The following is a 24,773-nucleotide window of genomic DNA, read 5'->3' as shown; positions in this document are numbered from 1 at the left end:
GATGTTTTACGGACACACCCCAGGGCATCTTTATTCTTTTTTGTTCCTTCTATGAGTAGTACACCATGGATGATGACCCATTTCTTGTGGTTTGCGTGTCTTCTCACATGTTACTATCTGCAATGGCAGTATGTCATTGGTTCTCTTGTTAGTTTGTTACTTGGTCTTGACCATGGTTGTTTGGGTGGTGTCTTAAAACTCATGATGCCCTCTGTTGCTCTAGGAGCCTGAACTATTATAGTCTTAATGGAAGTGTTCTCGGCTTCTTTGGAGTTCATGACATGTCCGTCAATTTCCACAATGGGTCTTTCTTCCTCCTTGAGGCCTTTAGCCATTGGGATGTAAATGACATGTTTGCTATGTGCAATCATACATTGCTTGGCAATTGCACCAATGTTGTCCCAATAAGCAAATTGTCTACGAAACACTTGAAGGTAAGATATGGGCAGTGACCGAAAATAATCTCGAGGCCAACTTGATTGATTATGTGAAGGTTCCTAAGCAACATGATGTTGACCCATCAAATCCTTTAATTGCTCATTGCAGTCATCCAAGTCAAGAATTACAAAGGTTTCCTACATTTCACACTTTGGGACTAAAATGCACGCTCCCCACCCCACAATGTGCTTATCCAATAATGACAATCACGTCATGATCTACGACACATTGTCACGAGATGGCGTCCTGCCCCGCCTATAAAAATCCCCTTGGATTGGTGAAGGTCTAGGTGGTTGATTTGCTAAGTTGTTCAAAGAACAAAGCCCCTTCTCCGAGTGCCCGAACTATGTTTAAATCCCATGTTGGTACCAAGTCAATAGCCATGGAGACTCCTTTCCAACAGAGAAACCTAGTGCTCTTTTCCCACTTCTCTCAAAAATCATTGGTTAACCTATGTCTGGCGGGAACACCTAGTGATATAGGAGCCTTAGGTGTTGGGCTATATAAAGGGAACTAACCACCCCCTTCATTATAACATCTTGAGACATTGTCAAGGCTCTATTGTTGAGGCCAAGGTCTCTTATTTTGGATACGTTATTCAACAAGCAAGGTATAGCATAATAGTATTTGATGGTATGTAACATTTACAATGTTTTATGTGTATCTCATGTCCTTCGCTCGGGGGTGATCGATGCAATTGAGCACCCTTAATCCACTCTTCTCAATCTTTTATTTCTTCATTGATAACTCCATTTGCAACATGGGAACAAATCTTAGAGCTTGGAATGCCATGGGTATGATTGTCAACGTCAAGGTAGGCATCCATTTTTGCTTTCAATTGCATGGTCGATCTCACTAATTTTGATCCCCTTCATAGTGTACGAAAACATCAAGTATACTTGTGTATGTAAAATTTGTATGTGCACACAGACACATGCCAATAGATCCTTTAGAATGTGATGTGCATCCATTCCAAAAAGGCTCTACTCCAAATTATTCTCCCCCTTCCAAATTTTACTGTCTTGTGGGTTTAACTAGATAGAGACTTTGATTGCTCCATAGGGGTTTGTTATAAGATTTGTTGGATCTCTCTAATGCATGTAAATACCCCCTTCAAGAATACATGCATTCAAAGTCACATCTTCTATGAGGACTTCCTACCATCCACATCAAGTTTTACAAAGAACCGAGTTCTTGATCTACTACTATGTAGGAACGGAACTTATTTGTCTAAGAATACAATGCATGTCTCATTTCAATTTATTTAGTGTGTTGTATAGGCAATGTCAAGCCTAAAAACAAACTTGTATTACACATCAAGTAGTTAACGAGTATCAACTTTGAGCATTTCAAAGAGATATGAATAAATCATGATCTAAACTACTGACCACAACCTCTCAACTTACAAAACATGGATTATCCCATCACATGACAGGGAGCTAAAATATTACTCCACTTCAGTATCCTTGCACACTTTTCTTGTTAGCAGAAAACCAAGCATAGGCTTTGTTCCTCATGCAAAATTTGGGATTTGTTATACACATGCAAATTTTGGGCCTTGTTATGCACGTGCAACCTTTGGGCTTTATTATACACAACAATATTTTGGCGTTCACCTTTCTCGTCATTGATATTTATAAGTTTTCAGATACTCCAATAAATTGTTTAATGAATAACTTCTTTATGTATCTATATTGTCGAGCCAATTGTACATGCATGCTTGCATCAGTAGACGTTTTGAGAAGCAGTCCATCCTCTTCAAGTGTCGTTGGCATTGAGTTCAATATTTCAACACAACGAAGAGACAGACCAACCTTGACCATATACTTGGCATACAATAACCGATCCTCAATGGATGAGAATGCTCGAGACACGAGGTTAGAACAAAGTGACGAATGTAGAGACCATCTAGAACCAACCCATTGAGTGTCGTGAATACACGCAAAGAAATCACCCAGATAGGATTCTGTGATGTTACTAAAATCACAAGATCCACCTTTACATTCTCCAAATGCATCAATGGTCTCGGGTACTAGAGATTTTGCAACTGCCTCTAATGCAACAAGAAGGGTTGGATCTACTATACCACCCACATAAATGGATGGACTTGGCTGAAATTGCATATATTCATAGCCATAATCAGCCCACATATTCACAAGAGTCCACCACTCTGGTCTCTGTTCTGTCACACCGGCAGAGTAATCTTCTATTGCTTGTTGGGATATCACCCATTTAAGCTCATTTTGTTTCAATTTGCATTGTTCCTTTTCTTTTAGCGTAGAGAGGATGCCACATTTTGCTTGCCATAGGGCTGTGAACCAGTGAACTGCATTCTGCATAAAGAGGATTGTCAGTCTGAAGCTACCATTCTCTTTATTATCAAACAATAAATCAAGATAAAGACCTGAAATGATGCAAATATTTCTGCTGTGTCGAACGGATTGTTTTCCAGAACAAATCCTTCAAAAGTTTAAAATTCAAAACAAAGTATTATTGTGTGATTCAAAGGGATATAGCAATGTATACTTTTTGGCCTATAAATTAAATTTCCATTCTTATGACAAAAGCATCGAAAAGACTCCTCCCCATGACTAGCCAAAAACTATGAATAATTTGGAAATTGGAAAACAGCCAATGAGATACTTCCCAACAATACATGTAACATTAAATACTATTTACAATTCTCTAATGAATAGTTGGCTTCCCATTGCTGCATGAACAATAAAGCTAAAGCATACTTGAGACAGACATATCCAACTAACCTAGCTGCAATATTTCTCTCCATTATCTTTTGTTTAAAATAAATCATTGTACTTTGAAATTGGAAATACTTAGTGCCAGACCTTTTCAATTTCGACCTAATACATTTATCAACACGAATGCATGTGTATCTGCCATTTATTCTTATTTTCCTCTGGTAATCAGACCTACAAAACTCCAACAGCTAGAAGGACACTTGAGAGGGATGTTTCACTGTTTCCTCAAAGTTTCCAGTTCTTGGTTCTACTCAACAGTTACATAACTTTTCATAACTTCTGAAAGCTTCTTCTTCCTATAGAACAATTTCATTGCTTCCTCACTACGCAAAACATAGCTTCCTGAGTCCGGGATCAATCACAATGTAATGCAAGGTTTGTCCCACAAGCTCATGCATCCTCTAGTAAAAGTTAGGAAAACATAACAAATTATCTGGTTTTGATTTTATATTCATGAGAATAAATTTTCCTCATGCATAGTCTGTTCAGAAATATTACCATAATAAAGGAAAAGATTATCATTTGAACGTGGACCAAAAGACGCAAAAAGTTGCTGTCCCCGATTAACACGTTTTTTTGCAACTATCTCAAGTTTTCCTTCGCTTACAGGTACAGACATCCAGTCAGCCTACAATATAAGTCATTAAAAAAACCAGAGTTAATGCTTTGATTTATGAGTATATAAATAAATTGACAAAATTTGGGATAAATACCAAGATATCACTAATATTTTAGACATTTCAGAGAATGACGCCTATATTTTTGAAAGTTAGTACAATACGCCTATGTACAGAATTTATAACCACAACAGCGTATTCTCTTAATATCTCAAACATTAGAGTTAATCTGGTAATTACCCCACATGTTATGGGTATTGTTTTACTCTATTTAAATATCTGATTATATGTCATGTAGCCTGAGACTCACCTGATATCCATAATGGTGATTTATCATGTCCATAAATGGCATTAACACATATGGAGCATACTCATCATCATCCTCCACAGGTAGAGTGAATGCTCGACTATGAACCATGGTAGCTGCCCATCCTGCACATGGTTTGAAAGATGGTATGCTTTCTGAATACAATATTCATGTGCAAAAGAAATCATGTACTAAACCAGAATGGCCCTACTATATTCCTCAAAACTTGCATCCCCTAGTTCTTTCCCCTTGAGCTGACTAAAGCTCAACTTCATGGCTCGTCGCACTTGAATGAGTTCACGTAGCAGTGGCCACCATTGGACCTCTTTCAATTCCTGTAAGAAAATTAGAGTGGCTCAAATATCTCAATCTGTCAAACAATGAAAACAAACAAACTGACTGTCTATAGAATTACATATACACACATTTGGTGCCAGGTATATAGGTGTCTGTATTTCTTTGGGAAGAACTGATATGTAGTTTGCCCATTTTGACTTGGTTCCAATCGCCCTGCAAATACTCATATGTGACAATCTACTATTACAACCTATAAAATCATGATGCATGCTATCTTGTATTAACACTTAACATGAAATTTACTTTTCATGAAGGAGGTTTGCTGCAGCCAAGTGCCAACTGTCAGCACCACCAAGACGGGATGAATCCTTCTTAAAGAGGCCCATTTTCAACTACAACAACACAGCACACAAGCACAGTTATAAAATCAATCAAAATGTAAACAGTGCACCACTATTACTTTTCTAACCCTGCTTTTTTGTTTCTGAAGTTGTGTTTTTTTGTATCAACAGTATTTGGTTTGCCCCAGTTCCATTACTCCATTGGTATCAAGGATTCTCATGTAGTTTCAAATATCTCTTTCCTTTCCACCACCTTTTCACATGAGTTTGGTTTGGGCCCTTCAAACCATGATATACAGCAACCACTCTATTTGTATCAAACCTTCCCATTTCATATTTGGGCCATATCCGTAGGGCTATTTGCCCCACTGGCTGCCTTTTAACACAGGTTGGAGTTTGGGCTCTATGGACAATGATATCTTGCAACCAGCACCTAAGCTTGGCTATACTTCATGTAAACTGGCGGATGCTCTTTAATTTCTCGTTTTGCAGGACACTTAAGGAAATAATCTGTTCTCTCTTCTTTGATGGTTTCTCATCAAGACTCCAAAAACGATATTCAGAACTCCACTCATAACAAAGATCAATAGTTTAATACACCATTAATCCTTAATATAAAACGTAATTAGCCAACCCAACCTTCAATATCAATATTAGCTTAAAGAAATATAGGAAATAACTCAATTAGAGATGAATCTTGGGCAAGTAAGAATACGCTTCAGAATTGTATTCAATCTCTTTGCAGAAGCCAATCTAGAGGTTTTAAACAGCATTGATTTTATAACAAAGCAACAAGTTTACATACCGGCAAAATACAGATTGTCTCCCCTTGTTCAATGTCTTCAACAGCCTGCACTCCCCGTACAGCACTTCTAGAATCAGTCAGATTTGAAACCTCGGTGAAGTGTACAACTGCCAATTTATCTGATATTTGTGCACCTTGTATTCTGCACCAATTCAGAAACTAGAACATGGAAATTCAAACAAATGTTAGCTGGGTAATGAAAAGGCTTCTCACTCAAAATTCAAGATGAACCTTTTCATTATATGTACCTCTTCACTGCTATCTGTATGAGGCACATCAAGGATATCTAGATTCTTGGCTGACTCAGCACATCCACACTCATCCACGTTATTAATAAATGGTAATGCAAGTAGAACCTCATGAAGAATCTTCTTTCTTTTAACACGTAATTGAACTCCCAGATAATCATTAAGACTCAATTCCTCAGTTTGCCACTGGCATGTCTCACATAGATGGCTTCCACATTCTTCAGTAAAACCTTCCGACAAACTTGCCATTAAAAGCACTTCATCCTCTTCCAGTTCTGTAGCTGAACTATGCAAGATATCACAGAGGCGTTTCTTCAAGGCCATAGAAACGAGCATTCGTATTTTCATGTCATCATTATCAATGGCATGTGGAGTTCTACCTCTGCAGACAGAAACATCTATTCCACCAAAAATCATGCTTTGATTGCCAATCATGAAACTGTTGTATATGGATTCCAGGCCTGTACCAGTCATATCATCAACTAAACCTTGTGTCTTATGCTGCCCAATATCAAAATGGAAGAGAAAATACAAGGCACATATCATATGTGCACCAATATATTGATCAATCCCCACAGAATACTCTCTCCCTGCTACAGAAGCAACTCGATCGACAAGAGTGTTCTGATTTAAATGCTCATCAAGCATTCTTAATGCAGATCTGATTGACTTCATCAACGAATCTTTACTGAGCCGCATATGTTCTCCATAGGTTGGATAATACCAGTCCACAACATCCTGCAGTCAGAGATGGAGCTGGAGTAAATATTTTAGAAAAGTTAACCCAGTATCATATTGCAAACAGAAATAGAGGATAATGCAAGGTCCATCCAGAACAAGTGCACCTGAGCCATGTCTAGGAATTTCAGTTCCTCTTTGAAAAGTAGATGTATTCCAAAGGAGTCCAATGAATTTAGATTGCAAATTTATATAACGTTATGAAAACCTATTCTTCTAAGTGGCAGCAGTCATCAGTGATCAAGACAATGTTACACTCAGAATCAGCAAGGTAATGTCACGCACAAACACAGGGGGCAGTAATTGCCAACTAGGTGATGGCCCAAGTGACCCAAATCATAAGACGCAGAAATGTCAGGTCCGTCTCCAAGTTCCAAACATAGGGTACTCTGGCATTGAACTTTGCCATGAAAATGACTAAATTTCACTACATTAGGGTACAGACTTCCACTAAACCCTGTATTTTGCTGGTTAATGATAATGCCATCCTTCGACGTGACATGGCCTAGAACCATATCAGCCTTGACTGCAAAAGGAAATTTGGCCAATTCAAGCTGAATCAAGCTTTATGTGGTTGACAATACAAACTCTTGGAAATATTAGATTTAATCATCCTAATGTACATTTTATCATTCTAGTATTTGTTATCAATTTTTGTTTCATATTTTACACACGACAGAAAGAGAGCAAAAAGATATACTAATCTCTGCATGAAGACAAAATGGTTTATGATATTAAATGAGAGATTACATCTTAAAATATTGTAATATCTTTGAGAAGCAAAAAACCAAAATAAGAAAGACTAAGTTAGTATAACTACCTAGGTTGTCAGAGAATCTCGTTAGCTAAGCACTTAAAATCTTGAGCATTGTTACGGGCATGACCATATAATATCCCGTGGTGAGAATTTACCGTAGTATTCTATACACGTAGATAAGTGTGAGGGTTAAACGAGAGTGTAAAGAAGGGGAGGATTACTTTTAATCCTCGGGATTGAGACAACCCATTAGGCCAAGTGTGAACTTGCCTGGGGGCCTTGGGTATCGCTATAAATAAGAGGCCTAACTACCCTCATTTGATCATCTGGTTGACTATGTCGAGACTCTGTCTTGTGGTGGGTCAACTCTTGTAGCGAGCGCGCCAGCACCAGGTACGACTCAACGCCACGGCGGTGGTATGGGACGCCGATCGAGGCTCGAGTTCGTCTCGATCCCTTCGCTCGGGGGTGGTCTGGTGGATCAGCACCCTTCTTTCTCTCTCTCCTTTCTATCTAGATCTATCTTTTATCCTTATTTTATGCTTACATTAGTTCATGTCTCTAATAAGCATAGATGGACAGAAACTCCTACCTTCAAAATATCTCCAAGATGGAATGATTCAGCAAGATAAAGAGACCTCTGAAGCAAGGGAACCACCTTTGGATTCTAGTGAGAATGACCTTTATTTTCAATAATAAGCATGACAGGGTCATCATCTAGATGCATGTGCACAACAAACTATTATTCCCAATCTATTGTAGCCTCTTTTGAGCGTTGTGGTCAAGGCCCTACTTTTCTAGCCTTTGATTCACTTGTGGCATGAGGAGTGATGGAGGTAAAGGAAGCTGTTATTGTTCTTTGTTGATCAGCAGTTGTGGTTGTATTGTTGTCCTTCAACAACTTCTTCCTATGCATTTTGAGTTCTAGAAAGAAACTGTCCTAAGACCCATTGATCTCCATATTTCATTACTTTGCGTAGTATGCCAAAGCCTTGTCTAAAGAGGCAGCAATATCCTCCTCTTATTTCATAAAAATGGACAATCGAAAACATGATCCTCCTCCAATCCCCCCACTTTCATAAGGCACAATTGGTAGATCTGTTCTTCAATAGACTTGTATGCACATTTGCCTCCTTCCCTCTATAAGTAAGGCAAATTTGGTAGATCCATCCTTCAATAGACCTGTATGCATATTTGCCTCTCTTCAATAGACATGTGCCGAAGACCAGATTCCCTCGTCTCTTTTTATCTTATGTACTTTTGTATTTACTGAGTAATATCTATTTTATTTTGATCTCTTGTTCTCAAAGACGAGACAACACTTAAGATGTAATCTCATGTTTAGTCTTATAGGCCATTTTGGCCTCTTAAAAGACGTTAATATATCTTTTTACATTCTTCTAACTTGTATGAAGAGGTCTTCAGCTGCACTATCACACGAAAGCCTTTCAGCATACCAACAATAATTATCTCCATGTTCAGCCAGCTGTTTCGATGACATAAGTGCAGTCTTGAGTAGCTTTGCTTTGGGAGCTCCTAAATTCATTAGATACTAATCTTGATCAAAATATTGCCTGTCATTATATCATGTGGCCCAAACACTTTGCACCTTATCATGTGGGTAATCATTGAGTCTAAAGATATCTACAAATTTGTCCAAGTATGGGCCCTTTGAAGGCCCAAGCCCCAAATTTCTACTTCATGCAAAAGAGTCAGTGCCACAAGAGTATCAAACAACCACAATTTAGTTTGCGATTCTTAGACCTGCATATGTGCAGGTGGTCTTGTCAAGGGCATCAAGGGCTGCTTATCCATGATAAATGTGAGCACATGCAGCCTTCCATAGAAAGAAAGATATATTAACGTCTTTTAAGAGGCTAAAATGGCATATAAGACCAAACAAGAGATTACATCTTAAGTGGTGTCTCATCTTTGAGAACAACAAATCAAAATAAAATAAATATTACTCCGTAATATAAAAGTAAAGAAGATAAAAAGAGATGAGGGAAACTGGTTTTCGGCACATGTGAGATTCTCAAGTTAGATATATTGTAACTTTTGTCTTCAAAAGATCTCTAGCATAGGTCAGTCCAGAATGGAAAGGCCTCCAAAGCGGGGGAAGCATCTGCGATGGTGGGAGATAATGGCTTTTATTTGTCGATGACAAGGGTTTTGAGGTTGTGGTCCATGGGGCCAGGGCCTACGTGCACGACAACTTTTGTGTATATCCTGGTCGGGAGCCCATTAGTGTATCCCTTGATTGGCTTGTAGCATTAGTAGGAGTGATAGGATTAAAGAAAGTAGTGATTGTTCTTTGTGGATGAGCTTGTGTGGCTGTATTCTTCAACAACTTTTCCCGATGTCTCTTGAGCTCTAGCAAGAAAAGTCCTAGGCACTATCGGTCCTCATATTCCATTACCTTGCGTAGCAGGCCAAAGCCTTTTTTAAAGAGGCAATGATATCTCCCGCTGATTTCATAAAAGACACTATAGTGACAAATATAGTGTTCTTCGGATTCCACTCCTTGATGACACAATTGGCAAATTCTTTCTTCTAGAGGTATTCGTGTATATCTGCCTACCTCAATCTGTAACTGATGTGATGAACTTCAAAACTGCCCTTCACACTGCGCAATGCATAGGATAGATGTATGTCCATATAAGGTGGCCTGATGATGAATCCATCCTCCGATGTGTGTAAGAAGTGTGTCTTATAGTGGGCCATCTTGGAACTGCAAATGTGCACATTGTCTCTCGAGAGCACCAAGGGTTGCATATCCACGAGAAAGTCGGGCACAAGCAGCCTCCCGTAAGGAGAACCTATGCCACATAAATGTTACTCCTAAGTATGTGTAGGAGCATGTGTATTCCACCTTTTCCTCTCCCAAGAAGAATTCTGGTTCTGATCTTGTTACCCACGCTTGATTGGTGTTAAACACCATCATTTTAGTTCCATGTTGATTGACAAACCTTTTTCCGTACAAAATAGTTTTAAGGCATTTAGATGTCTTTGTAGTTCCTCCGGAGAGTCAGAAATCATCACAATATCATCAGCATATAGTAATGTTTGTATAGCTATAACTGCTAGGCGTGTTCCCGAACCCCCGAATCTCTCTTTGCAATGTGATACCTCACCTATATAGAGACCGAAGAGAGTGGGTGATAGTGGGCATCCTTGCTTCACTCCGATTGTGCTAGCCATCGTCTCTGACAAACCATTGGAAGACCGTACTTTTCCTGACACAGATTCATAAAGAGCAAAGATTCCCCATTGCATATCTGTAGGAACACCAAGGGCTTCTAGCCGCTACATAAGCCGAGCACGTGGCACAGTGTCGAAAGGCTTTTCAGAAATACACAAAGCAGCAATAAATCCTCTTATTATGGGCTCTGCCCTCCTCTATAAGGGTCCGGAGGGTCAATATGTCATCCAAGTTGTGAACCCCTTCCGAAAGCCTGCCTATCCAACTGAACGGCAACCATTCCGCTCTGCACATATACTCAATTTTGATTCTAGAATCGACCCATATAGTTTAGTCAAATAATGGCCAATCATGATTGTCCTATAGTTGCTTGGCATCATGGGGTCTCCACTCTTGAGGATTGGCACAATGGTATGCTGAGTCCATCATGATTGTCCTATAGAGAGAACCTATGCCTGGAGTATATTTATCCCATGTATATGTACGATCAAATGTATGCCAGCTCTTCCTCATGCAAGAAGAATTCCGGTTTTGATCTCAGTGCACAAGCTTGAGTGGTATCAAACACCGTAATTGTAGTTTTATCCAGAGGTCGTCAACATATAGTACTATCAGTATGGCTATACCTGTGAAGACTGATAAAGACGAAGGGGAGTGGGTGATAGTAAGCAGAGAAGAGAATATGCAACATAAAGAACAGAAAATTATCTTCTTAGTAAGAGACATAGTGGATGGCTCTAACCATTTGTGCACTACAATTACAATAGTTGAAGCCATGTACTACTGTATGAGATGTGAGAGAGTGCATATCTAGTATTGCTTTCTGCTTAACATAATTATATCCTTACTGTGTCCATACTTCTCATTTTGTGTAATTTGTGAACATCTGTAATCTTTGGGATAGATTAACTTTCTGATTCAATATCATTTAATACTAAGATTTGAATCCTAAAAATGGAGGACATTTGTGAATCATGGTAGCATATCCCACAAACTATATCAGATATGTGCTGTTAAAAACATTCTTTGAGATAACAAGAATATCAAAATAGAATGAAATTCAGTTCAAGGAAACAATATTAGAAACACTCTAAAATTAGCGCATACCTCCAGATTTTTGAATACTTTTACATCATCATGCGGAAGAATAGTAGCAGGAACAAAGCCTGATATACTATAACACTTCAAAAACAAATTAAAAATGATAATCCGAATTAAAGAAATTGGTTTCACCATGATTGTGAACAAGGGTTACCATGAAACAGAAAAGAAGTTCCTGATGTTTTTGTTTCAATATTACAGTGTAAAGGACTGCCTTGAACGGCTTTTCTCCCCATAACCAGCTTCAATCTCTCTCCATCAACCTCAATAGAAGCTGATTAAATATTTAATCAATTAGAAAGAACACAATCTGAAAACAATTCTGCAAAATGAGTTTTTCAAAGTACATACGAACCTCCTATGGATGAGGGATCTGTAGGAGAGCCAAGAAAGGGTATTAACAAATGAGAATTTTTGGTATTCAGTTTCCCTTTATGTTGTGGATACTCTGCTCTGCATGCGAAAGCATACACCAAAGCCAATGCCCACGCTGCAAGTCATAACGTTCAGTCTTACCACAAAAGCAACATACCATGCATAAAGAAAAAAAGCTTTTAAAGTATCCATTGTAATAGTACAACTCTGAGATGATGATTTCATTGGGAATTTGCACCCATTGTATCATCTTTGTGGAAGCAGCTTTCATTTCATCGGTGTCTGATAGTGTCTGTCACAGGTTGTGAGTTGTCATACATGAGTGTACTATGAAGTAAGATGATTCAATGCATTCAAATAACTAGCCAATCAAGTTTTGACCATTCTGTAGATTCATACTCGACAGGTGCAAATTCTTTTTCAATTGGATCTATCTGTCCTTTCATGATGAGATAGTCCTACATCTGCTCCTTCAAGAAATTGAGGTTCAATCCATCATACTCGTTTGACACATAGTCATAAATTCTGATGCCAATGCCATCCCAGGTATGTGTTGAGTGCCTAAAGAATTGTTCAGTGAGCAGAACAATCACAAATACTCGAGTCAGGTCTTTGATTCAAACGTCCAAGTTCAATCCTCGAGAGTAAATGTCAAGGCTAATATTTGCTCAAGACCAATGGCCGAGCCCAATGCTCTAGATGAATCCACAAGGTGAATCCACAACTTCATGGTGCACGTCAAGGCTCAGATAGTTTCTGTATTCAGCTTCAAAGGTCATGTATCGAGCTTCAGCAGAGATGATGGGGAGCAAATCTGCTGCAGTGTCTATGTAGAATCAGATGACTTAGCCTAATGCTCACAAGAACCCATCTACTGAGTGTGTGTGTGTGACAGATAGACTCTGTAGACACACACAGACTTATTCTTGTCTGTATTCAAAGTTCAAAGACACAACTCCGGGTTACATAAAGCTCCTAACATGTACCCATTACCACACACACTACAATTTAACACATTTGTGGTTACTAATTAGACGTTCTCTTTCTTGTATGGCATCATCAAACCCAAACTAAAACTTTATGATAGCTAAGAATCTTACCAAAATTATTAAAATCAGCCCCAGCTGTCTCGTCCTGATAGAGCACATTGAATGACCTTTCTGCAAAGATTCTTAATGCCCGTACCTCACTTATTAAAGAATCATCTTCAGAATTTTTGAGCTCCTATAGATAATGAAAGATGTTATTCAATAATACTTAACATGATACTCTTCAGGAATGAAAGCCATTGCCATTCCAAACATGAGGTGGATTCTAAAAAACATGATGCGTATCTACTCACTGATTCTGAGAAAAACAGTGGCAATCTTAACGAATTTGGCAGAATTCTGATCAATTGATACCAAGTTGAATCAGCTGCTTTTGCCCTATGTTACATAGGCATATTTACTTTAGAATATTTCATAATTATGCGGAATTAAATATGAGGCATTTACTAAGACTGAAGTGACCTTTCTCGTAGAATTTTGGTAGCAAGCCGCAGCTCCCAAGGAGATCCCCTCAGTGATGAGGGATCATCCTTTGATATTTCATCTGAAATAGTATAGTGCACCTGCCAAGGAATTATTAAAAAAGCACATTTTTTATAAATAGTATAATTGAATGTGAAATGAGTGGAGAAAGGATAAAAATGACAAAGGCAAAAACATTCATGAACAGTCACGTAAGAGGTTATCATTCATGTAATAATCTAAGAAGTACAAATATAAGGGAAACGAATAATAAATCCATGAAATAAGGGATATAATAATCTAGAAGCACAATATTTGTTGGTCTTCGGATCCGGATCGGTTACAACTACCGGATCCGTCCCTCCTAATAATTCTATTTATCTATTTATCCGCTTCGACTCCGATCCATCTTTGCTTTCCCATTTGCCTTCTTCTGACCGGCCAACACATGGCACGCCCGTGGGAAAGTGCGTTGCACTTCGAACCCACAGCCGGCTTCAGTCTTCCTCCAAAATATCCAGCAAACTCCGCTCAGAGGTTTCAAGTGTTGCCTTGCCTGTGCCGTCTCCGACTTCCGATTCGATTGGCTGCCTTTCCGCATCTTGCTGCTCCGACTCTGCTTGTACCGGTGGTACCGGTGTTTCTTCTGTATCCTGTCCGGGTCTGTCCTGCTCTACCTCCGTTCCGTTCCCGGTATCGCTCTCTCCGGTTTCCACTGGTTGTGTCCTTTCCTCCCCGGATTCGGTACTTCCCTGTCTCCACTCTTCATCCTCCCCGGCATCAACCTGTTCTTGCTCCGGAAGTTCTTCCTCGGGTATTTCTTGTCGGGGTGCGTTGTCGGTTGGGTCCTCTTCAGCCGGTCGCTCGCCCTCACTGATGGAGATCGGCGTTGTGTGTCCCTCGGCTTCCTGTCGCAGTCGGTCCTTCTCGTACCCTTCCAATTCTAGTTGGGTTTCGAGCTGCCCGTCATCCAACCTCTCTACTAACCCTCGGATTTCCTTGAGATGCTCTTCTGCTAGAGCATAGAAATCCTCTGACAGTTCTTCCCGGATGTTGACGATACTTTCTTCGTCCATTTTATAGAACCCATCTCCGGTTTTCTTCCGATTTTCTGCATCAGCTCGGAGTGTCTGCAGTTCAGCTGCCTGTTGTGCCCATTCTCTCCAAAGCTTCTCTGTGCTTTCATTTATGCTGGCCTGAGCTCGGGTACTCCAGCTTGACATGATGAGCTTGATCCGGCCAACCCCTGCTTTAGCCTGTGCCGAGGCTGCTTGTTTTTCCTTCCTTATCCGCTTGATGATGTCGGCCATTAACTGAGCTTGAGCTTCATAGTCGACTTTTTGCTTGTCACAGGTACTTCGCCATTTGCTAATTTCGAAAGTCGACTTCACTTTTTCCTCGTTCCTGCTCTTTGTCAGCTCCCATACTTCCTGCCGAAGTACTTCCATCTCCTTTCTTTGTTCCGACATCAAGGTTTTTTCCGCCGATACTTCCTCCCTTGCTTTGGACAATTCCAAGCGGTTTTCCTTGAGCTGCTCTTTCAGCTTCTCTATCTGTCGGTCGTACGTTGCTGCCTGATTCTTGCTGTCCGACGTGGCCTGTTTATAATCCTTACATAGTCGGTCGAATTCTTCCGTCTTCTGTTTTAGGCGTTGGTTCGCCTGAGCTCTCAACCGATCATCCCGGTCCTTTTGTTGTCGGAGTTCCTCTCGCAACCGCTCGATTTCCTGCTCCATTCGTCGGCGCAGCCTATCTTTTTCCTTTTGCAGCTTCCCGTTTTCTTCTTGTAGTCGGTCATTGGTGGCTTTGCTTCGGCGAAGGCCTTCCTCCATTCGCCGTCTGTCGTCTTCTACCAACTTCCGCTGCTCCCTTTCGTTATCTCTCAATGCCTCCTGAGCCTGTAATTCTTCTTTCAGAGTTGCTATTAACTTCTCGGTCTCAGGGCTGGTTTGCAAGGCCTTCTCCGTTGCTGGTTCCGCTTGCTTTTCTGATGTCCCGACCGGCTCGGTGCCATCTTGTGCTTGTCGGTTTCCTTCTTTTGCTTGGGCTAGCTCTGCCGGTGTACTACGCAAGCAGGAAACTCTCGAAAGCCGAGCGGAACTACTCGACAACGGAATGAGAGGCATTGGGAATGGTGTACAGTGTCACGAAGGATGGCGGTAAGGAGCAGACATTTCTGCTTGGTGGGAGACACCCTCTATCACAAGGGGGCAGATGGCGTATGGAGGCGAGCAGTGCGGAGCGATGAAAAGGATCTGATCCTGAGGGAAGCCCACTGTGGAATTGCAGGCGGGCATTATGCCGGCGAAGCAACAGCCCGGAAAATATGGCAGAGCGGACTATGGTGGCCGACTACCATGAGAGATGCCGTTAAGTATAGCAGGGAATGCGACCTGTGTCAACGATTGGGCCAACCCACGGAGCAGGCCCGGATGCCACATCACCCGGTCCTGCCATTAGAACCATTCCAAAAGTGGGGATTGGACTTTGTCGGTCCCTTCAAGCCACCGGCAATGCGGACCGGAAATCGGTATATAATAGTGGCTACCGACTACTGCACGAAATGGGTAGAAGCAAAGGCACTACGGGACAACACGGCGGCGTCCACGGCCAAATTTTTATACGAATGCATATGGTGTCGGTACGGATGCCCGATTGAGCTGATCAGTGACCAGGGAGGACATTTCCTCGAGCAGGTGGTGGAAAGTTTGACATCATTCTATGCGGTAGTACACAAACGGAGCACTCCCTACTACCCTCAAGCCAACGGATTAGCGGAATCAACGAACAAAACGCTACATAACATCCTTAGAAAAATCGTCAATGAGAACCGGACCGACTGGGACACGAAGTTGCAGAGCGTGCTGTGGGCGTACCGAACGGCGTACAAGACCAGCATCCGGACGACCCCGTTCCGACTGGCATTCGGCTTGGAAGCAGTCATGCCAGTAGAATTCCAAATTCCTAGCTTAAGAATACAGGTTAAGGAGCGGTTAAGCGAGAAGGAATCCGAACGAATCCGGCTGGAGATGCTGTTGGAACTGGAAGAAAATCGAATAGCCAGCCTGCTACAGCTAGAACTAGAGCAAAGGAGGAGGAAAGCCTTCGTAGACCGACACCGGCGGGGTAACGAAAAGGAATTCGAGGTCGGGAAACCAGTATTGCTGTTCCAGACACGGATGGGGAACATGCCGGGGAAATTGCGATTTCGATGGACCGGACCATTCTGGATCACAAAGGAGTACAATGGGTCTTACCAGCTCGGGACGTTGGCAGGAGAAGTTGTGGGCAAATGGGCAAATGGGTTTCGCCTAAAACCGTATAAGGGGCACATGCCAGCCAACCCCTTCAAGCAAGACCCGGACGACCTGAAGGACAAGGAACCGACACAGATCAGGAGGACCGAGGAGCCGACACCGAGGCGGAACAACGAGGAACCGACAACAGTGCGCACCGACCCGAACACATCGGGGGAAACCGAACAGTGATGCGGCACAGGGTTTTAAAAAAAAAAAAAAAAAAAAAAAAAAAAGAAGACGTGGTGTTAAGGTGAGAAAATCAAAATGACGTGGTGTTAAGGTGAGAAAATTCAAGACAAGAAAAGATCAAAAAAAGGAACCAAATCAAGTAATAATCAAAGCAAATCATAATTAAGAAAGGATCAAGAAAATCAAGGTAATGATGAAGGAGGTAGTTACAACCGTCATCATTTAAGAGGCCACGCGGGTGCACGGGCTATTTAAAGCACAGAACGTGGGGGGCCGATGTACACGATTTGACACGCGCGGCAATCAAGGAGCCATAATGACAGACACGTAGGAGATTCGTCACACGCAGCAAAGAAGCGCAATCATGACACGCGGCAGCCAAGGACAGACATGCTAATCATGGCAGAGCATGCGCAGGCGTCAAAAATAGGACATGCTATTCGAGGCAGAGGACGTGCAGGCGCCAAAATTAAAGAGTGACATGCTAATTATGGCGGGAGATACGCACGCGCGGAAAACGGGAAAAGGCGGCTCGAGGGAAACGCCACTATATAAAGGAAGAACCGGAGAAGGATTCACTTTTTACGAATTTTCCTACAAGCAAACGCAGGCTCAAGACAGCGAGATCCGACGCGCAGAACACCCACACCCCGACCTCAGACCACAGGCAGCAGCAGAGGAAGAAGAAGCGATGGCACTGTCGAAAGGAGCGCGACAATGGCTGATGGAGAACGGATTAGGAGGGCTGCTGCGGGTCGCCGACGCTCCGCCACACAAGGAACCAGAGCAGGCGGCAACAGCAGTGGACCTGGCAGAAGTCACCGAAGGAGCGGTACAAGCGCTCACAGGGATTGCGGAGGGAGGACTTCAGACAATAGAGCTACCCTCAAGCCAAATATTCTTCGAGTATTTCGGCGAATATTCCCTTAGCAGCAAGGCGTATCGCACACAGGGCGGAGAGAACCTGCTGTTCGGAGAGGTGGCCCGCGCCCTGATGGAGTATGGGTTCGTGAACCCTCGTCCGCCAGCCATAGCCAAATACCGAGCAGCGATCGTCATCGCGACATTCGAAGGCCTGCAGGTGGACTGGCTCCACTTCATTACCGAAGGACTGAAAGAGGCGATCAAGCACTTGGTGGAAGGGAAGAAGCCATGGGCCGGGATATCACAATGGTTAACGGTGTTGGTCCCACCGGTGTCCCCCATCAAGCACAAGAAAAGAAGTCGGCAGGAGACTACGCCGAAGCAAACCATGAAGCGCCGACGAATCCTAGAGAAACACACTCCGGGATGGACACAGGAAGAAGAAGCGCCACGGGAGGAAGGCTCCTCCCGACAGCCGCGGGAAGAAGACTCGTCCCGACAGCAACGGGAGGAAGGATCATCCCGACGGCAACGGGAGGAAGGCCCATCACGGCAGCCACAGAAACAGCAACAGCAACCGGCCACGAAGAAGAAAAAGGCGGAAAAAGGCAAGGAGAAGCTGGCGAAGAAGACCAGCAAGAGGCAAACCGACACCGAACCAGTAACGCTCGAATCGGAACCGGTACCAGTAAAGGAACCGATAGTCGCACCGACGGAGGACGCTGAAACAGAGGAAGACTCATCCGAACCGATGTTAATACTACCACCCAGGCGAGGAAAGGAGAAACGGGCGACAAGACCGACCCCAACAGCGGACGGAACTCAGCAACGGGCGAAAGAACCGCCTCCAGTAACCGGAACAGAAGCGACACAGGATGAAGGTCCGTCTGCACCAAAGACGGCAGTACCGGAACCGACGGCGGCGGAGCTCGAAGAACAGAGAAAGGAACAAGCACCGGAGCAAGAAAGAGGCCGGAGAAACAGCCGGAAAAACAGCCGGAGCTAGGTACGCTTGCTCACACCGACGAAGGAAGAACAAAGGCACAATGGCTAAGGTGGTTGTCAGGGCAGTTGTCGGGAGTGGCAGATCAGATGGAGAAAGAGGAGGAGCAAAGGGAACAAGTGACCAGGACGACGACTAGGGAAATGGTCATGCTCCGGGCACAATTACATGAGCTGCAAGAAGAGCTAGCCCAGGCAAAAGAAGGAAACCGACAAGCACAAGATGGCACCGAGCCGGTCGGGACATCAGAAAAGCAAGCGGAACCAGCAACGGAGAAGGCCTTGCAAACCGGCCCTGAGACCGAGAAGTTAATAGCAACTTTGAAAGAAGAATTACAGGCTCAGGAGGCATTGAGAGATAACGAAAGGGAGCAGCGGAAGTTGGTAGAAGACGACAGACGGCGAATGGAGGAAGGCCTTCGCCGAAGCAAAGCCACCAATGACCGACTACAAGAAGAAAACGGGAAGCTGCAAAAGGAAAAAGATAGGCTGCGCCGACGAATGGAGCAGGAAATCGAGCGGTTGCGAGAGGAACTCCGACAACAAAAGGACCGGGATGATCGGTTGAGAGCTCAGGCGAACCGACGCCTAAAACAGAAGACGGAAGAATTCGACCGACTATGTAAGGATTATAAACAGGCCACGTCGGACAGCAAGAATCAGGCAGCAACGTACGACCGACAGATAGAGAAGCTGAAAGAGCAGCTCAAGGAAAACCGCTTGGAATTGTCCAAAGCAAGGGAGGAAGTATCGGCGGAAAAAACCTTGATGTCGGAACAAAGAAAGGAGATGGAAGTACTTCGGCAGGAAGTATGGGAGCTGACAAAGAGCAGGAACGAGGAAAAAGTGAAGTCGACTTTCGAAATTAGCAAATGGCGAAGTACCTGTGACAAGCAAAAAGTCGACTATGAAGCTCAAGCTCAGTTAATGGCCGACATCATCAAGCGGATAAGGAAGGAAAAACAAGCAGCCTCGGCACAGGCTAAAGCAGGGGTTGGCCGGATCAAGCTCATCATGTCAAGCTGGAGTACCCGAGCTCAGGCCAGCATAAATGAAAGCACAGAGAAGCTTTGGAGAGAATGGGCACAACAGGCAGCTGAACTGCAGACACTCCGAGCTGATGCAGAAAATCGGAAGAAAACCGGAGATGGGTTCTATAAAATGGACGAAGAAAGTATCGTCAACATCCGGGAAGAACTGTCAGAGGATTTCTATGCTCTAGCAGAAGAGCATCTCAAGGAAATCCGAGGGTTAGTAGAGAGGTTGGATGACGGGCAGCTCGAAACCCAACTAGAATTGGAAGGGTACGAGAAGGACCGACTGCGACAGGAAGCCGAGGGACACACAACGCCGATCTCCATCAGTGAGGGCGAGCGACCGGCTGAAGAGGACCCAACCGACAACGCACCCCGACAAGAAATACCCGAGGAAGAACTTCCGGAGCAAGAACAGGTTGATGCCGGGGATGATGAAGAGTGGAGACAGGGAAGTACCGAATCCGGGGAGGAAAGGACACAACCAGTGGAAACCGGAGAGAGCGATACCGGGAACGGAACGGAGGTAGAGCAGGACAGACCCGGACAGGATACAGAAGAAACACCGGTACCACCGGTACAAGCAGAGTCGGAGCAGCAAGATGCGGAAAGGCAGCCAATCGAATCGGAAGTCGGAGACGGCACAGGCAAGGCAACACTTGAAACCTCTGAGCGGAGTTTGCTGGATATTTTGGAGGAAGACTGAAGCCGGCTGTGGGTTCGAAGTGCAACGCACTTTCCCACGGGCGTGCCATGTGTTGGCCGGTCAGAAGAAGGCAAATGGGAAAGCAAAGATGGATCGGAGTCGAAGCGGATAAATAGATAAATAGAATTATTAGGAGGGACGGATCCGGTAGTTGTAACCGATCCGGATCCGAATCGATTCGGTTTCGGTTAACGGTTGCCTAAGAGCACCGATTGTAATCTGGCCGGATGCCTATAAAAGGATCCGATGTTTTGTAATGAAGGGACGAAGAATTAATATAGTTTTGCTTATGCTTATTGATCTTGTCTTCGTCTGTGCTTAATTGTAATTATCATACACGTGCATTAACATCCTATTCCTACCACCCCTTTGGAGAAGTGTCGGATAGACACCTGTGTTGCGGCTAGTCCAGCCAAACATACAACAATATTCAATGCTACATTGTTATCAACAAAGAACTAGTACATGAAACTTAATTTTAATTTGTTAAGTTGATTGTGTATCTTCGAAATTCCCCACCAAGAATTAACATATTGAGTTCCTCACATGTCCATAGTGCTATATTTCTCTCATAAACTTTATCTAAAGAAGTAAAAGCTTGTACAAAGCAGAAAAAACATTCACAACCAAGCCTGGTGCCTAATTTCATCTGTAGAAATCACACACATAGCATAAACTACATGCTATACACAGGTTATATAGCATGCCTGAAACATTGCATTCTTTTATACTTACCAGCAGCAATTTTCATTCACTTATCCAAAAAACACAAGTAAAAACCATTCCATTGAAGAACTAAAACTGTGAGAAAATTATGTTTTCTATGATTCAAATGCATAAGGCGTTGTTGTAGATCGTTAAATATACTATGCTTGATCATCCAGAAACTGAAAGAATTTTTGTTTGAAATGAAGAGTGTTGGATGTACAATCAACATTTGTGTATCATTCATACAGATCAAACCCTCCTGTTTCCTCAGACATAGTTCAAAATAGCAAATAAAATCATACACAATACAGGATTTAAAATTGAACTCACAGGAATTTCCAAAAGGGTGTCATGTGCTTCCAAATCCAGCATAGCAATAGCATTCAATTTGTATCCCCTCACATTTGATTCACTTTCATGTTTTATTTTTTGCTGTGTTTTCATATAAAAGAACTTCCTACGAGCAGAATTATGTTCCTGTCCTTTATGCAGCCAAATTAGGAGCTGCATGAAAATTTCAGCACGTAAGCACATAATATTCACTTTCAGACAATCACTAATTTACAAGTTCAGCATTACGAAAGAATTTAGAGGTGCCTATTGTTGTGTAACCTCTCCTCTAATATTTTGGCACAAAATGGAGTAAATTGATTTTCCATTGGAACAACATAAAAACCTAGAATGTGCTCTAAAATAATTATTACCCATAAAGTGGATTTTGAAGAAATTCATAGAAAAATTTTACCATAAAATCCTACCAGCAATAAATTACAAAATGCATATGGTTGTCAATGAATCAATATACACTAGAACTAGAGTCACTGTCATTTGCTCTTCATAGGGTTTATTTTAAACCTTTATCAATTTTAACGGCACTCAATGGCAATACCTTATTCCACCTGCTTAGACCTGAAAATGTGTTCCAATATTGGTGACATCATTAAGTTATACTTTATTTCTAAGCAAAAAAAATGTAATGTTTTCTCTACTCAATATCATCTGTTTTATGTCGATTACAATTCCTCCCTATTGCTGAATGGGTTGCCATAAATTGCACAAACTTTACCAAATGTCTCTCTCTTACAATGGAAAAAATGCATGTATTTATTGTGTGAATTCCAAATATATATGATATATATACACATACTTTCACGTGACAGTTCAAAATTAGTTCCGAAGTCCATAGGTCATATAGGTTGAAGCATTCTATACATTCACCCTATCAAAGAAAAGAAAAACAGTAACACTATTAGCACCTGGTCCAATTCATCTTCCACTGCACTGGTCGCATTGATCATCACAACATGTCTGATTCTTCCAGTCTTTGGCCACTGTATAGGTATAGCTTCTTTTCTTGATGACGAGTACTGATATTTGTATCTTTCTTCTATCCAAGACAATGCTTCTTTATCATGGTGTGAAAAGGCCTACACATTCAAACGAATATGCTGTAAAAGCTTGCCATGACAAGCGATTTCCAATGTGCAAGAACCATATTTACTGTATGCTTAAGTGTGGGAAAGTACATATGGTCTAGCAGTTTATGTGGTATGCAAATTTCATGAATGCTTAATACTTTGTTGGTAGCGACAGATGACAAGGAAGATCTATGTTCTTTGTAATAGCTGAACAAGGAAGATCTCTCTGCTTTATTTATGATGCATATTTGTCCTCCTTTTTATAAGAAACGCTCCTGTTTCTGAGCTATTCTAGACATTACTGGCTAGCAAGTGGACATTGTGCTTATCTTTCTTCAAAAAATTCTAACTAACCTTGACCTCTTAGACCATAATTTATACATCATTGAGAGGAGCATATATCTTGCAGTTACAGAAAAAAGGTCTTCTCCTATCTGAGATTAAAAGACAATGGAAAAGCGCAAGACCAGGATCCTTCTATAAAAAATTCAAAACAGCAAAAATCCTTAGATGAAAACTTAATATTCACATCTAGCCTTGAGCAATTCAAAAGTGTGCGATACTGAAGAAGAAAGCAAACAAAAAGGTGCCCCTTCATATTCAGACATAGTAACACTTAGCTCTCTCTTTCATGGTGATCTGATGTGCATTTCCATTGTCACAATACAATGGAACAAACTGAAGCAAGGAAAGGCCAAGTTCTATTGATTCCAATTTCACTGATCTATTGATGGATTGAGAGAGTGAAATGTGAAGTGAACGCTAAGTTTCTTGCTATAAACAATTCACATTTTTGTTATTCTACTATAGAAATAAAAAATTCCTACAGATTTAGAATTTCTATTCATACTCAGAGAGTGTGGTGTCTTTCAAAGCGATCTGAAGAACACTTCCACATTATAAATTATAATGAAACTAAACAAAGAAAAAATAATGTTCAACAAAACCTTCTATATCCATGGATCTATAATTCTATTCAAAGGTTGAGAGAATTATGAACCAGAAATGAAAGGTGAGGTATGAACGAGTTTGATACGGATATTTTTTTCTATTAATAAAATAACGGCTAAGATGAAGACCTGCTACCCTTAGGCTGCGGAAAATCCCGATTTTTTGTGATTCTAGAGAAGAAATGAACAGCAAAAATGTGGCATCTAGGTTTTCTTTTATGGAAATACCATATGCAATGAGACCAAACAAAACCGAACGCAACGCAGCATACATACTTCCCTTGTTAACACTGAAACGAAATGAAACGAGATTAAAGAAAGCACAAACTGCATTTACCGAGAACTCATTTCCATTTCCACGGATCTAACAAGGGATTTGACGGAGAGCGAGAGAGAGGAAAGGCATGAATGAATGAAGGAGGAACCTAAGTGTTTCGGGAGAAGAGGAGAACTTACAGGCAAAACGCAAGTTCCGGATGCTGCAGAGTGTACAGGAGAGGTTTCTCGAAGGAGGAAGAAAAGGAGGAAGACGGAGAAGGGACTGAGGAGGAGGAGGAGGAGAAGGCGAGCTTCCATGGCTACCGTACCGTATACCGTATACCGTATACAGTATACAGTATAGATAGTAGCAAGCAGCCGTAGATTGGTATTTATACGATTGAACAGGAATAATAAATACGGATGAATATTACTTTTGAAGATCATAATTATTACACTTTCCGTGGCCAAAGGCATGAAACATAACACCAATGGTCTCTGATTAACCCGTTGCAACTTGCGATTAGGGGTGTGATTAGTGCTCGATTGCGATTATTGGCATTCCAGCTAATCATTGTTGAGTGGATGGTGATTAACGATTCTTCTTTTTAGCTTCTAGATTCATTAAACGTAACCTCGCAATGCCATTTAATTACAAATTTCGAATGGTTTATGTGTATCAAAATATACAAGTCCCACAATGGACGCATTTGTAAGAGAGTCGGGAGAGAAAGAAAGAAAGACATATCAACATCTTCTAAGACCAAAATTGGCCCATGAGACAATCAATTTACAACAAAAATGGGGTATTTACCCATTCATTGAAAGTAAAAATAAAATAAAATAAGACTT

At 41.9% G+C, this 24,773-nt stretch overlaps 1 protein-coding gene across 1 annotated transcript; it reads right to left on the bottom strand.

Moving 5' to 3' along the window:
* Positions 1 to 1,806: 1,806 nt before the first annotated feature.
* Positions 1,807 to 24,296, bottom strand: LOC147857336 (uncharacterized). Its single transcript, XM_087328232.1, has 18 exons — positions 24,120 to 24,296; positions 22,552 to 22,722; positions 21,626 to 21,799; positions 13,494 to 13,594; positions 13,325 to 13,409; positions 13,083 to 13,206; positions 11,963 to 12,097; positions 11,762 to 11,881; positions 11,614 to 11,672; positions 5,810 to 6,547; positions 5,562 to 5,720; positions 4,719 to 4,807; positions 4,544 to 4,628; positions 4,330 to 4,453; positions 4,122 to 4,243; positions 3,693 to 3,822; positions 2,843 to 2,898; positions 1,807 to 2,771 (listed from the first exon to the last, which is right to left on the bottom strand). The coding sequence occupies exons 1-18, from the start codon at positions 24,237 to 24,239 to the stop codon at positions 2,073 to 2,075; spliced, it is 3,291 nt and encodes a 1,096-aa protein (XP_087184358.1). The 5' UTR covers positions 24,240 to 24,296; the 3' UTR covers positions 1,807 to 2,072.
* Between the last annotated feature and the right edge of the window lie 477 nt (positions 24,297 to 24,773).

Source organism: Azolla caroliniana, unplaced genomic scaffold (genome assembly GCF_043228905.1).
Source record: "Azolla caroliniana isolate FFs.n. ecotype wild unplaced genomic scaffold, voAzoCaro1.0.p SCAF_12, whole genome shotgun sequence".
NCBI classification, from domain to species: Eukaryota; Viridiplantae; Streptophyta; class Polypodiopsida; order Salviniales; family Salviniaceae; genus Azolla; species Azolla caroliniana.
The sequence above is the reverse complement of the archived record's forward strand: the minus strand, read 5'-3'. Positions and strand labels throughout refer to the sequence as shown.

Excerpts from the sequence above, each read along its gene's own strand:
- LOC147857336 (XM_087328232.1), bottom strand. The coding sequence starts at position 24,239 with ATGGAAGCTCGCCTTCTCCTCCTCCTCCTCCTCAGTCCCTTCTCCGTC. Across the intron at positions 13,207-13,324 it reads CACTGTTTTTCTCAGAATCA|GAGCTCAAAAATTCTGAAGA; the intron begins GTGAGTAGATAC and ends CATTATCTATAG. Across the intron at positions 5,721-5,809 it reads ATACAGATAGCAGTGAAGAG|TTTCTGAATTGGTGCAGAAT; the intron begins GTACATATAATG and ends TCCATGTTCTAG.